Below are 16,102 nucleotides of genomic sequence, written 5' to 3' on the forward strand. Positions count from 1 at the left end.
TAAGTAGTCTATGGTTATATTGGCAATGGCCTAGTCTTCTATGTTCAGTCTATGACATAAATATACCACTCTCTAGATCGATATCTTCGGGCTTTTTGTATGTAACGGAATTATACAGTACTTAACCACAGATATACAAGCAGCATACAAGCAGTACCTACCGTGCGGAGCAGAGCAGTAGACAAGGTAGAGGAAACTCAAGGCCATTTTAAAAAAGATGCGACCATAGACAACATATTTGCTCTCAGCCTACTCTATTATTCACTAGCCCAAAAAAACTATTATAAAAATAAAAATGTCCTTGAAGCAGAAAAATGTCGAAATGTTTTCCAAGGGCAAGGTTCATCTGACTAAGAAAATAAACTTTTACAGTGCATTTCCTTGAGATGAAACTTGTTAATCTGAGAAGAAGAAACCCAAAATGACAAGAAATTTGCAAAAACACTGAAGAAAATTTCAAAAACATGATTGTCCGACAGTATGACGAAGAATTCCGACATTTTTCAGCCTCATGAACTCATGGTTACATATGTTTAAAAATTTTTAATTTCACCAAAACAATAAGATAATACAGGATAACACTAATCAATAACATGAATAAGTTTATCGATATAATAAATAACATTTATACGTTGTGGAGGAAGACATATGCCAAGTATGAAGCATTGTTCAAAAAACCGAACGAATAACTGTCAATTCACTTTAAACTTGAACTTACGTAGGTAGGTTGAATATGTGTTTGTAACTCGCTAACACTATACTGGCTTATATTGTATTTTTATCACGAACAACTTTAACACGCAATATTTTCGACGGAAATGATAGTATTTCGGCAGCAAATGACAACCCGCGTGTATAAATAAACCACACTCATTTTGGAATATATTCGGTTTATGGGTGAAATTCCTAAAAATTAAAACTAGTTATTTTTATACTAACTTTGGGCCGGGGAATCCGAATCTGGAAGAATTAGGTGGCGGCAAGCAATATTAACTGAATTACATGACTTTAAAATTTCGACGCACAAAAAATTTAACTGGCCATTTTGAACGCTTTCTGACAATAAAACTAGTTATCTTTATACTAACTTTGGGGCGGGGAATCCGAATCCGAAAGAATTAGGTTGGGGCAAGCAATATAAACTGAAATATACGACTTAAAAATTTTAGATGCAAACAATATACAACGGCATTGCCGATGCGTTTTTTTGACAGTAAATCCATAGAAAAATACCAAAGATATATAAAATTAAGTGTTGCTAGTAAGCAATAATATCAATAACGTAAAATAACATGTTTATAATTTCAGTAATATTTCATATTCAAACAGTTAGATTTAGGTTTATTATCACGAAAGGTGAGTTTTTATGTCGGGGGAGACGAAAAAATATGCATTTTATATTTTAATTTTGCTAACATTATTTCAATTACGTAAGTATTTACGTATTTCAGTTTTCAAGTAGTTTAGCGGCTACGCTAGGTTTGTGTAACATGGTTTGTGATAGAAAAGAAAGTGCCCCCTTCGTAGCGCCTACTCGCGTCAAGGCAAGAAAACATCCCAGTTTTCAAGTAGTTTAGCGGCTACGCTAGGTTTGTGTAACATGGTTTGTGATAGAAAAGAAAGTGCCCCCTTCGTAGCGCCTACTCGCGTCAAGGCAGGAAAACATCCCAGTTTTCAAGTAGTTTAGCGGCTACGCTAGGTTTGTGTAACATGGTTTGTGATAGAAAAGAAAGTGCCCCCTTCTTAGCGCCTACTCGCGTCAAGGCAAGAAAACATCCCAGTTTTCAAGTAGTTTAGCGGCTACGCTAGGTTTGTGTAACATGGTTTGTGATAGAAAGGAAAGTGCCCCCTTCGTAGCGCCTACTCGCGTCAAGGCAGGAAAACATCCCAGTTTTCAAGTAGTTTAGCGGCTACGCTAGGTTTGTGTAACATGGTTTGTGATAGAAAAGAAAGTGCCCCCTTCGTAGCGCCTACTCGCGTCAAGGCAAGAAAACATCCCAGTTTTCAAGTAGTTTAGCGGCTACGCTAGGTTTGTGTAACATGGTTTGTGATACAAAAGTGAATAAAATGTATCTGAATACTTTACGTAAATGAAATAATGTTAGCAAAATTAAAATATAAAATGCATATATTTTCGTCTCCCCCGACATAAAAACTCACCTTTCGTGATAATAAACCTAAATCTAACTGTTTGAATATGAAATATTACTGAAATTATAAACATGTTATTTTACGTTATTGATATTATTGCTTACTAGCAACACTTAATTTTATATATCTTTGGTTATTTTTCTATGGATTTACTGTCAAAAAAACGCATCGGCAATGCCGTTGTATATTGTTTGCATCTAAAATTTTTAAGTCGTATATTTCAGTTTATATTGCTTGCCCCAACCTAATTCTTTCGGATTCGGATTCCCCGTCCCAAAGTTAGTATAAAGATAACTAGTTTTATTGTCAGAAAGCGTTCAAAATGGCCAGTTAAATTTTTTGTGCGTCGAAATTTTAAAGTCGTGTAATTCAGTTAATATTGCTTGCCGCCACCTAATTCTTCCAGATTCGGATTCCCCGGCCCAAAGTTAGTATAAAAATAACTAGTTTTAATTTTTAGGAATTTCACCCATAAACCGAAGCTTACCCCTCATTTTGTTTGAAACTGTCAAACGGCAAAATTCCGTCGAGTCGAGAGCGAGAGATCAAACCAATCCTTCTTTTCTCACCAATGAGATCTGAGCTTATAGCCATATTATTCGTTTTCTATAAGAATTTTGAGGTGGGCGTGGCGGTTTCAAATGAGTTTCAAGGCCAAAGCTTAGTTAAATGCCCCTTAAAATCTATCTTAAAATCTAGTTAAAATCTATGATATATATTTGACAGCAGTGTTGCCAACAAAGGCAATTTATCTCCATTTAGGCTACTCAGAACGAGAATCGGCGACGAAAAAATCTAAAAGGCGACTGGTCGCCGATTAGGCTACCTCAGAGAAAAGTTATTTAAATCAGCCAAATTACAAATAATAAATAATTGAAATGATTTTTTTAAATTTTAATGGAAAAATGTCAGGAATTTTTCGAAATGGAATTCCGTAGCCACCCCCCCCCCCCCCCCATGGATTTAAAAATTGTGAGGAATCACATATGATGTTTTTGGCTGGGCGGAATTTTTTTTTGCGAGTTCATTAGAATTACTGCAAATGAAATTCGGCTACTAAATGTTTGAAAAACGGCGACATTAGGCCAAGATCCGTTGGCAACACTGTTTGACAGTTCGATGACAGATGACAGACCGATGAATGTAATGGTGTCCGAAATCAGAGAATGGTTTATTTATGTCCGAATCGTTTTACAGGCTGTAGCAGGTTAAAGTAAACTTGTAGATCTACAAACAATTAATATTATAATATCTGCTATTAAAGTACAGCACATCAAGGTTTTTCTGCTTTTTTCTCTTCAAAGTCCTGTGTGCAATTCGAATTCAGGTAACTATTGAAATGTTGATAATGTGAATGACTTTGCAGATGAGTTAAATTGCTGATATTGTCTGTAATTAATATGTATTGCAGAATGGGCGGCTGGAAGTTGGAAGTGTTCAGGATGTCCCTTTACATGACCTTCCCAGTGGCGCTCTTTTACTATTTCAACCAGCCCGAGTATTTCGAAGATTGGGTCACCAGAACTCGCCGAGAGATATTTCCTCCCGAAAACTTAGAACAAGCGCAATTGTTTCAAAGCGCTATTAGAGAAGTTGAAAAAAGAAACAACCTAGAACTCCTGGCAGCCATTGAAGCTAACGACAAAAAAAAACTGAACATGTAATATTATTTATCTTAACTTATTATATAAATTTTTAGACACTGGCAACATCTATTCTTATCATTCTTTGATTTATAAATGAAATTATTTTAGACTGATGAATGTAACCCTGTCCGAAATGCCTTACATAATTCCAATAGCCAATCAGTTGTTCTCTGCCTGCTAAGAGATAACTTGTTTCCCTCTGCTTGGCGAACACGGCCCATTTGCACGGGGCTCAGGCTATCAGCTTTCACCCTGCTGGATGGGAGTTGCGAGGGGTTGATGGTTCAATGATTGCGTCTGTTGGTTACTACTGCCTTTGAAACGGGTGCTTACTGACCTTTCAAATCTACACTATGGGTATTACTAGTTAAGTAACTACTTTGACAATTATACATAGTTTGGTAATTACATAAGTACAGTCGATTCCGCAAAATTGAGACACATCGGGCCCAATGCGTTTAACGTAGTTAGGTAAGTTTTTATTATTTCTTATTTATTGAGCGTTTTATATGTATACATATAAATTACATTTATTCGAGTTTTTCTTTAATGAGTTTTTTAACTTCATAATTAAAAAAATTGCATTAGCTCCACACAGGAGGCCCTGAGGAAAATAATTTCCCCCATAGCCTATGTCATCTTCGAGGTTGCTGTGTTGAATGTATATTTAATAACAGAAAAATAATTATGTATAATAATTAACTATAGGTAGGTACAAATGAATATGAAAAATAAAATAATCAAAGGTAGACAAATAAATAATCATGAACAAACAATTACATATTATAAATACGGTAACCCAAAAAATGACTTCTCACACGTGTTGAAATGTGTTGAACTGAATAAATTTACGTTGACGAATGTCAGCAGACGGCGAACACTAGTTGGGGAATTACTGTTGAATGAACCGGAACTTCTGCGGCGCATCCACTCCCGTCACCTGCGCTATTTGACACACCGCCCTTAACGAAAATTAATTTACTGAGATACGTTTTGAATCGACTTCAAATCGGAATTTCTCCAAATTAAACAGAATAGCGTCGGAGATGATATATTACATCACAACTGTCATTCTACAAATAATTCAACACTCCTCACACACCAACATTAAATCAGTCTTTAATTCCGACATACATCAGCACAAAACACAATCACAAAATCAAATACACTTTTCGTCATCTACTTGCAAGACTAAATTTGGAATTAACTCCTTACAATAAATCATATATAAGCAATACAACGCATAACTTAGTAATAATTCCCGCAATGAAAAAAAAAACATTGGCAAAAGCGATTTCCTCAGCTGTTTTATTAATGAGTGACACATTCTTTCTTTGGAACTCCAAATGAACTTCTGTGTTTATTTCTTTTAATGTATTTATGAAATATTTTCCATTAAACTGTGTTAATTCTGTCTAGTCTTTTTTTCAAATCTATATTCATTGAACTCCCTTTTAAATTCGTTTTCTTATGTAAGAATAAGTTTCTTTTATTTTATTAATGCTAATTAATGTTGTCTTTCCCGAAATGATATTTTTTTAAACTCACTGGGAATAATATACTATAAATATTATTGTTATTATTTTCTAATGTATTATCACTAAATAAATAAATTAAAATAACGATGTTAAATTAGTGTTAGTTTTTTTTTATTTGATTTCTGTTCCTTAAGTTTTGGATTAAATAACCGGCTCTCCCGATAAACCGGTGTATGAGTTAAGCGAAATCAACTGTTTAATGATTTTATATTATTTGCTTTTACATAGATTTTAAGAACAGAATATACCTAGAGCTATCGGAAATTATACACAAAGTTTTTTAAGCATTAAATAATGTTAAACTGATAAACTGAAAATTAAACAATATTATTAAAACATGTAACAGTAACATAAAATAATATAGAAACTAGAACAATACTACATATAAGACAAATCACTAAAACTACATTACCAACGCTACTCTAATTTGTAGGATTCAACAAAGTGCTGGTATAGATTTTATAAATGGGGTCAGTAAATATGTCAATAGTATCCCCAAACTTATTGTCCAGATCTTGCATTCTATTGGTTAGTGAGTGTGTCTGATAGTTGGTTGTGTATGTATTGCAGAAGAATGTTACATTTTGTCTTGTGTTCCTAGTCGGCACATGGAATTCAATTGTGGCGACTATGGCAGGGCTGTCAATTAAGTTGTTAATGACTCTGTGGAACTCAACCAGGTCCGACATAATTCTCCTGTCAGACAGCGTTATTAGGTGCAAATTGATTCATTAAACTGACATAATTAATGTATTCAATTGGAATTTTGAGCTTAAAATGTATGTTCCTAGGAAATTTGTGCTGAACTCGTTCTATATTGTTAGAGTGAACTTTATACAAAGGGGACCAAATAGGTTAAATTATATTCCACTTGACTTCTAACTAATGAAATATAGAGGGTACTCATACAATTAAAGGACTTAAAATCAATTAAAGTTCTGCAAAGGAAGCCAAGCATCTTTAAAGCCTTATTACATCGTTAATGTGCCCAATGAATTTCAAGTTTTCATTGAATATTACACTCAAGTCACGAATTTTTTGGAATAACTTGATGAGTAAAACCTCAAAATATTTAATTATTGAACGCAGTGTTAGCTATTCTTAAACTAAAATTTAAAAAAAAAAAAATCAGAAAAAGATACTATCGCATCTAGGACTAGAACCCAGGACCCTCAGAGTACCAAGGAAGAGCGGTGCCCCGGCAAGGCGAGGTTCAAGTCCTAGATTTTTCTGTTTCAAATTTTCCTTTAAGAATTGCTAATATTGTCTTCAATAATCAAATATTACTTATTAAAGAGTTCATATAAAGGTTATATCAGACTACTAACACAAGTTATTAGTTATATATTATAGTTATTATTTTGATGAAACATTGGCTTAGATTTAATGACTCTTCCACTGAAACATCTGGAACAGTATTGACGGGAAAATATGTGTCGTAAACACTTTTAAATGAATCAGCATATAGATTAACTATACCTTCTATACTGTTGGCATATTTTTCTTTTAAGCACATATTATTAGGAATCCACAATCGTTTTTTTGTTGAGATTTAGAAATACTTTTTTTTAAAATTTTTTTTTTTACATTTTGGTGTACCTCTTTTTCTATTAGGCCAACATAATCACAATAGTATAACTGTTTTCGTAATTTAGTAAAAATTTTGTTTTCGTTAGGATTTCTGGTATGTTTATATATTCTGTGGATATATTTTTTGTGATTAATATATTTTTTATAATTCCCTTGTAAACCATTTGGGATAATTATATGATGTGAAGTTGACCCTGGGAACAAAGCGTTCTATCGACGTATTTAAAATTGAGTAAAGTTGTTTTAATTGATTATTTAAAATATTTTTTTGCGTCTAAAAATGACCAATCTACCAAATTAAGGTACTCTAAAATATTATGGTATTCATGTTTAGAGATGTTATATGATGTGGTAGTTAGGTTTGGAGATCTTCCAGACATATTTGTTACGATTATATCTAATGGTGGATGGTGTTTATCGAGAGGCAATAATAATTTGTCAGATTTATCGACTTTTTAATCACTTAAAAACTCTAATCTAACATTTGATTGTTAGCATTAAACACATTGTTTGATTGAGTTAGTCCAGGAATATGATGGACATGTCACAAATTTCACCTGATTTAGTGCACCGTTATGCGGCTTTGTTTATGGCAGATCCGGTGTCATCCTGGCTGGTCCAGTTCGGCAGATTATAATCCCCAGCAATAAGGAAGTTGAGTCCATTTTTTTTATTTTTTTTTATCAATGTTCGCATTCAAACTTAAATACTGGTATTTTTTTTTTTTTTTTTAAAGTTTGTTTTCATAGTTAAATTAATTCTCAAAGTTTAAATTTTATTAAGCCCGCCAAAACGAGCGGAATCCGAGCGGTAACAGGCGGGGTGTAGTGTGACGTCATTAGAACTGTGAAAACCACGTCGCTTAAGCATTATGTATGGAAAAAAATTTAATTCTTCAACAAGGAATTCCAGTAATTTTTTTACCAATGTTAACCGTCTATTATAATTGATGTTATTAAAAAAAAAGAAAATTGATTAAGATTTCATAGTTAAATTAATATTTTAAGTTAGAATATTTGCTTTTCACGCCCGATACGGTACTTGTACGGTATCGCCGTCGCTACTTGTTGACGTTCCCCGCGCGAATTCAGGACCACCGCGCAGAAAAGTAAAGACCAAAAGTAAAATAACGGTTTACAGCCCAGTTCACTGTGAGACTTTTCTGAGCGGCCGGCGGCCTGAAGTGTATCACATGCTTTGTGACATGTATAATAATAAAAACATCTAAGTTATGCAATAAACAACATATTATTATAAAGCACTATACGAATATGTATCTTTAGAAATCCATTTCATATAATAATAATAACAAATACGTACATATATTTGACAAACCCAAATAAACCTTTGGCTTATACACCTCTCTCATCTAAATCGACCATCTCTCATGTAATAGAAAGAGATGCACCATAGGTGTTCCGTTGTACGTACAAGTCACGACACATGTGACGACAGAATTCTTTCGACCAATCGTGGAGCGTATACAGTATATTGCTATTGAATGCTTTTTCAAGAACGTTTAACTAATTGTAAGAATAATAATATAGAAATATATTTATATATTTAGAATCGATATTTTTTGATCTACATGAACATATTTTTTATAAGTCAAAATATTTTTCACTCAACTTCCTTATTATGAATTTGTCTTTCGGATATTTAAATTTGAGTATTTCTATGTCCTCATTGTGATTTTTATATATTTTCAAATACAAAGCAGGTGGGATTTAGACGCAGCCGATAATAATTTTGCCATTAGGTATGTGGAGCATTACAATGTGTGCTGTACTGTGTTCAACACTTCTGTGCTTGACCGGTAATTTACAGGATGAGATGTTTTTAGACACGCACAACAATAATGTAAAGAATCTAGCCACATTGACTTCTGTCTATGCTGTGGTGAAATTTTAAAGATTTGTTCAGAGAAAATATTTTGAAAATAAAACATTTCAGGATATTTACGTCATTCAATTCACCAAATTTTGCTATTGTTGTTAGTGTTAATGGTTATGATTAAATCTTATTTTTAACTACATTCTTGTCATGAAGCAATTATTATTAGAATTTCTCTACTTGTTTGGTACTTTTTGCAATTATTCCCTCTGCCAATTTTCCCTTAACACATTATTCCACGGACTTATTATATTTTTATTTTGAAATTCTTAGGATGGGTTGTTTCACAACATTTTAACAATTCATCAAATTTCGACATTCATTTTCGGGTTCTGTGAAAGTCCTATTCAAGTTATGTTATTATACACGGTGTCCGGAAACTCGTAGTACAAGCGGGAAACTGGAGAATCTACACCACATGGGGAACCCAAAAAAGCATAAAGTTTTTGGATTTGAGCATTTTCAAAAAAAAAAAAAAACCAAAAAAAAATATTTTTCGGCTATTTTAGGGTTAAAGTTTTTTCTGGTGTTTAGGGTTGAATAACAGATGTTTTAACCCTGCAGAGCAGAAATATTTTATGATTACACCGGGTTAAATGAAGGGTGATTTCAAAATAATGCTTCAAATCCGAGTTTCTTCATTTGTTTTACTTTCAAATAGTTTTAATTAGTTGGGTACTTTGATCTTCAGTAATAATTTATAAGAATTTGATTAAAAAAAAAAAAAAAAAAATCAACTTCAAACTCGATTTACTCGATAACGAAAGCTCAAATAAAAAAAAATATATACTACAAAATCGACTCCAAATGTGATGTAGATTCACCAGTTTCCCGCTTGTACTACGAGTTTCCGGACACCCTGTATAACAATAAGGCAGTTGCTTGACAAAACTGAAATCATAACAGAACTTGAAAATTATCTTTAAAATTTGAAGAATTGCTTAAATTCTCTGAAACATCCTGTTCTTATTAATGATACATGTAAGTTAAGTGTGACAATATAAGTTACTTTTACGTATTGTAACTGCAGGTGCAATTGAGAATAACATTCTTCATTTGTGTAAAAGCTTTTTGAAGTTTCATTACTCATAAAGCTATGAAATATTTAAAAAAAATATATACAACATTTTTACAGATCCAATATATTTATACATATGATCCCGTAGAGTACTGGTTCTGTCATTCTGAGACAGTCTGGGTGCCGGGTCCACCCTGTGCGCACAGTCATCAAGATACACAAGTGAGACGATCACCTGAAACCAGCGCTACCTACACTTATAAGAAACTACTGGACATGGATAGACTCCTAGTAGTGTATTAACCAGGGAAATTATATTGGCATCCTGTTGGACCAAGTTGTGAGGCGGGTTGTGGAATGGGCTGAAGGAAGACGTGTGATAATACCGATTTTGCTGAGCCCTGGATCTGATGAGGATTTGGTGCAGAACTTGGAATTTGTTGGAAGTCGGATTTTCTGTCCTGGCTGAAATACTGCAAATATTTCAGTTAAGTTACTTATTTCATAAGATATTTAATTTTTTAGGTAAGTTTTTTTTAACATTAACTCCAGGAGGACAACAGGAGGCCTGTCATCTTTGGGAATGATGTATGGAGGGTTTTTTTGAGGAGAGGAAGAAGTGAATATGGGTATTGAAAAGAAAACTGAGCTGTTAAACTTAAAAACGAGTCGTAAAAATGTCCCTCTCTCACGTGACAAATGTCAACCGTCTGCAAATTTTGTGCACGCATTAGGCATACTTCCCGACTGTACCGGTGCAGAGGGATCAATGTCGCTAGTTCTGCGGAGCATCTTCCTTTGAAATAACGGTAGAACAAGGACAGAATTCCCACCAGACACCTGTGCTCTAAAGATTGCAATTTATTTATATAGGGGGATGTATCAAATGGACCACCTGTTTTTGCACAGAGTCAAGAGTTTTTTTTTCAAGTATTTTGGGGCTCCGAAAGGGCTCAGAGGTGGCTACCAAATTGTCAGCAGACTATTATTAAAGTATCTGCGGGTCCTGTAAAGTCGAGGACACCCACCACTTTCCCAAACTGTTTTAAGGACCAGATGCGTCCCTCTATCGGTCATCAGGTCAAGACTCTACTTTTGTTTGTTTTTTAAAAGAAACTACTATCAAATGATTCTAAAAGTCCCCGACTGTCCCTTGACTGAATATGTTGAATGTGGTAATGTTACATACACACATTTGAAATAAAACGTTCGTACATTTGTACCTACATGCTTTTTAAAATAATGCTGTTTCACTTTTATTATCTTCCTGTAAACAACAAAAATAACAGCCGCTCTCGAATTGGTAAGAAGTTAGATACTGCATTACTCTCTCAACTCAATCGATTTTGATATTAAGTAGATCAGTGTTTCGCAAAGTTGTTGTGTTCAGAGTGGTCAGAGCTGTCGACCGGAAATCGAAAGGACACGGGTTCAAGTCCCGTTGGCGTCATGTATCTTTTATCAGGAGAGTTTTCAATGTGGATGAGTGTTTTAGGCTAATAATTATTGCTTATAATAATGATTGTTACCATTTGTGCTATGCATAAAAAATCTTGTCAAATTCTGTCTTCACTTTCAACCCCCCAACACATTGGCAATCCCATAAAAGCCAGGAGGCTAAATTACAAGGACTCCTCTGAGGGTATAATTTCCTGGAAGCCCTCCCAATCTGTAGTTATCACCTTTGAAGGTCAATCTCTTCCCTCCCATATATATTTATTCTTCAACTCATTACCAGTTGAAATGTATACTTATCCCACCACTCAATGTTTCAATTGCTGCCGTTTTGGTCATACCAAAGCTGCATGCAGATCTCAACCCAGATGTTTTAAATGTGGAGAAAACCACGCAGCTGACCAATGTCCTTCTTCCTCCTCACCCAAATGTTTTAACTGCTCAGGCTCACATACAGCTATCAACACTTCTTGCCCAGAACAATCTCGCCAAAAAAATATAAAAATTTCTATGGCCTCTCAGAACTTGTCTTTTCTGCAGGCTTCTAAACTATTCCCGCCTGTCAAAAAATCATTTGCTGAGGCTTTATCCAGCAACTCCTCATCCAACCCTCTTCCCTCTTCTACAACAACTTCTTCTCGTTCAACTAAATTCACATACAAAAACGATATCTCTAAACCGGCTCCTGGATACGATCAGCAACAACACAACTCACTGCTCTTAAATCCCAATGGTTCACCTCTTTCAAATGCCACAAATGGGTGTGCAAATAATTATAATCCGTCCTCAATGAACTCTCTTAAACTTTCTGAAAAACTCTCCCAAGACAATTCTTCATTTATCCAAACTCTCATTATGCTTCTAATTGACCTTATTTCTTCTCAAACTAATCTACCGTCCAACGCTGCTACTATTATTTCCACATTAAAATCATTTATTCAAAATGACTCTTCAAGATTTCAAAATACTTCAGTGGAATAGCCGAAGTACTATTTCTAACAAATCTGATCTCCTTTACCTATTAAATTCCAACTTTATTTCTTTGGCTGCTATCTCGGAGACTTGGTTTACTCCATCCACCCACTTTAATGTGGGAGGGTATTCCTGTCTCCGCGACGACCGCCCGGAAGGTTCGGGCGGCGGTGCTGCCCTTTTTATTAAGAAATCCATATCATTTTCCCCAATAAATAATATCAAACCCCCCAATGCTGACTTCCAAATGGTTGCAGCTAAAATAAAGGACACATCCTTTATTTCAGTCTATCTTCCCCCAACAGCCCACTTCAATAAACAAATTTGGTTGCAAATTGTAAGTCAACTAAGCCCTCCTTTCTTTATATTAGGCGATTTTAATGCCCATTCCCCCGTCTGGGGTTCTGCTTTCTCCGACCGAGATGGTCGAAGCGTGATGGATTTCCTAGATCAATCCAACCTTTTCCTTTTGAATGACGGATCTCCTACTAGGATCTCTCGCCCCAGCACAAACCCCAGTGCAGTGGATCTCTCGATATGTTCTACTAGTCTGGGTTCTCTCTCCTCTTGGGTGGTGTCCCCCGACCCTTGCTCCAGTGATCATTTCCCGATCACCATTACTTATCAAAATTCTTTCCAATCGGACAAGTCTCATATTTCGACAAAGATTAAAACGAAACACACCAAATGGGATGAATTTAACTCTCATATGGACAAGTTCCTACTAAATTTACCCGACACCAATATATTTTCCGTCAAAGATGACTATAATAACTTCAAATCAATGCTCATAACTGCAATAAATGATTCAAATCCTCCCCCTAAAACTAAATCTCTTTTAAAAAAACTCCCTCCAACTCCCTGGTGGGATGAGGAATGTTCCAAAGTAGTAAGAATTCGGAAAGCTAAATCTCTTTCCTATCGTTACAATATGACTATGGAGAACTATCTTATATACAAAAACGCTGAATCCAATGCCAAAAGGGTATTGAGGTCAAAAAAAAGATCTGGGTGGTACAACTTCTGCAGTTCAGTATCTCCGAACACTCCAATTTCGGAAGTTTGGTCTATGATCCGAAGATTTCGATCCTCCTTCAGTTCACCATCTCCTCGAGCGTCTCATTCTAAATGGATAGATGAATTCTTGGACAAAATTGCCCCCCCTTCTGTACCTAACTTAGATGAAATAACGCCTATCTATAATACTCCTATGTCTAATCATTGGCTAGACTCTCCATTCACCTTAATTGAGCTAAAAAATTGTTTATCAATAGTCAAGGACTCATCTCCAGGCAGAGATGGTATACCTTACAGCATAATCAAAAATAGTAATGATAATGTTCTAAACCACTTCTTAAGCATCTTAAATAAAATCTTCCAGACTGGTATAATGCCTGATGACTGGAGTTCTCAAATAATCATCCCTATTTTAAAAACAAACAAATCTCCAAATTTTGGATCCAACTACAGGCCAATCGCTCTTTCATCCACCCTCAGTAAACTTTATGAAAAATTAATTAAAAACCGATTAGAATTTTTTGTCGAGAGTAAACAGCTTCTCTCTCCATCTCAATTTGGATTTAGGAAAAAAAAATCCACTCAAGATAACCTTGCCATCATCAGCACTGATATTAATTTATCAATTTCTAAACAGGAAGTTTGTCTTGCCGTCTTTATAGATATAGAAAGCGCCTTTGACAATGTTTCCATCCCAATCCTGAAAAAAAAACTTCTAGGCCTTGGCCTTCCCCCCATGTTTGTCCAATCTATTATTAATCTATTTCTAGATAGAAAAATTTTCATTGAACTTCCAGATATTTCTCCTCAAAGTAGGTCTGTTTGGAAGGGTTTACCACAAGGCGATGTATTGTCCCCCTTACTGTATAATATATACACATATGATATGCATGTCACTATTCCCCCACAAGTAAAAGTTATTGAGTTCGCAGATGACATAGCTTTCTTCTTATCATCCAAAATCATCCCTCTCGCCGTCAAATATCTTAACGAAGCCATGAATGCCCTTTGCACATGGCTCACCTTAAATGGTTTTGAACTTTCAATCCAAAAGACTCAGTGTGTCACCTTCTCAAACCGCCATAAAAACCCCCCCGTTCAAATTTTATTTAAAAATTCTCCAATCCCCAACGCTTCTGAAGTAAAATTTTTGGGAGTAACATTTGATAGGAAACTTAAATGGTCTTCCCATATTAATAATTTAGTTACTAAATGCGAAAAAAATTTAAATATCATCAGATCCTTATCTGGCGTTTGGTGGGGAGCCCACCCTACTTGCATTAAGTTGCTTTACAACGCACTTATTCGAAGCCATCTCGATTATGCCTGCCCACTTTTTAGTACTGCCTCAAAAAATGTACTTGATAAATTAGACAAAATTCAATCTAAATCTTTGCGAATTATAACTGGAGCGATGCAATCGTCACCCATCAATTCCCTTCAAGTAGAATGTTCTGATCCTCCTCTTTATTTAAGGCGTCAACTATTTGCTGACAAATTTGTTCTTAAATGTTTAAATTCTAAATGTCATCAGGTTATCCCCAGCATCTCGTTGTTCATTGACTCAACTCATTCATCTACAATCAGAGCTTCAACTAAACCTCTTCCTGACATCTGTAAAAATTTTAAGTCTCTCTCAGAGCTTCACATCATCCAAAATGATCTACTTCCCTTATACAAATTAAAATATAGTCACGTCACCCTATCCCCAACAATAATAGAAGGGATCGGAATCCTTAAAAGTCATTCCAATCTCCCGGCCCGAACTGTCAATAATATCTTCAATGACATTATTTCATCTAAATGGCCCAACTTTTCTCTTTTATTTACTGATGGATCCAAATCTCCCGACTCTCCTAACTGTGGTATAGGTATTAACGTTTACCACAATAATTCTAATGACAGAATATTTCATTCAATTTCAAATCAATTTTCAATATTTTCAGCCGAGTGCATTGCAATAATAGAATCTCTCAAATATATAATCAAAAATAATTTTGAACATTCCCTCGTTCTCTCTGACTCTCTCAGTTCCCTCCAAAAACTTAAATCCAGTCCTCTTCTTCATCCTGATGATCACTTTGTATGCCTTATTCGAGAGATGATAGCCTCCATTCAAAGCTCTGGTAAAACTGTAACTCTGATTTGGATTCCTGGACATGTTGGTATCATGGGTAATGATATTGCGGATGCCTTGGCAAAACAAGGAGCGTCCAACCCTGTTGTTACCCTCGTAAACCACATTCCCCTATCTGACATTTTTTCCATCATCAAAGATAGATCCCGCAATGTTTGGGCAGAGTATTGGCACATTGCTAGTCAATCCAAGGGAGCCTGCTATGCCTCAATACAAAGAACTATTCCATCAAAACCGTGGTTTCAGCAATTCCCTCATTTTTCCAAAAAAGAAATTTCTTCACTCATTCGAATGAGGATCGGACATTGTTCCGTTCCTTCCCATCTTTTTAAAATTCACGTCCTTGACTCCCCAGATTGTACATTCTGTGGTCTAGAAGTGGGAACTTTAGATCACATATTTTTTGGTTGTCCCTCTCTAAACAAATATCCTCTCTTCTATCAAGCCTTATCTAAAATTGCCTCCCCTCCATTCAACATCTCATCTCTTCTAAGTCTGAACTCGACTCCAATTTTCATTATAATTTTGAAATTTGCCCATTTAAATAAAATTAATATTTAAATTCACCTTTCATTTCTCAATAATTTTAAATGATGGCCAAGAACACCCTTGAAGGGTGAAAGCCAGAAATAATGTTAAAAAAAAAAAAATCTTGTCTTAAACATTAGTTTACCAAATAAATAAA

General features: G+C 35.0%; 1 protein-coding gene across 1 annotated transcript; it reads left to right on the plus strand.

Annotated features, from left to right (window-relative positions):
* The first annotated feature begins 3,278 nt into the window (after nucleotides 1-3,278).
* Nucleotides 3,279-3,877, plus strand: LOC149423129 (protein PET100 homolog, mitochondrial). The gene is made up of 2 exons (XM_089632866.1): nucleotides 3,279-3,478; nucleotides 3,563-3,877. The coding sequence occupies exon 2, from the start codon at nucleotides 3,564-3,566 to the stop codon at nucleotides 3,813-3,815; it is 252 nt and encodes an 83-aa protein (XP_089488992.1). The 5' UTR covers nucleotides 3,279-3,478; nucleotide 3,563; the 3' UTR covers nucleotides 3,816-3,877.
* Nucleotides 3,878-16,102: the final 12,225 nt, after the last annotated feature.

The sequence above is a fragment of the Hesperophylax consimilis genome, chromosome 6 (genome assembly GCF_061612785.1).
Source record: "Hesperophylax consimilis isolate HC1 chromosome 6, BYU_Hcon_1.0, whole genome shotgun sequence".
In the NCBI taxonomy this organism is placed as follows: domain Eukaryota; kingdom Metazoa; phylum Arthropoda; class Insecta; order Trichoptera; family Limnephilidae; genus Hesperophylax; species Hesperophylax consimilis.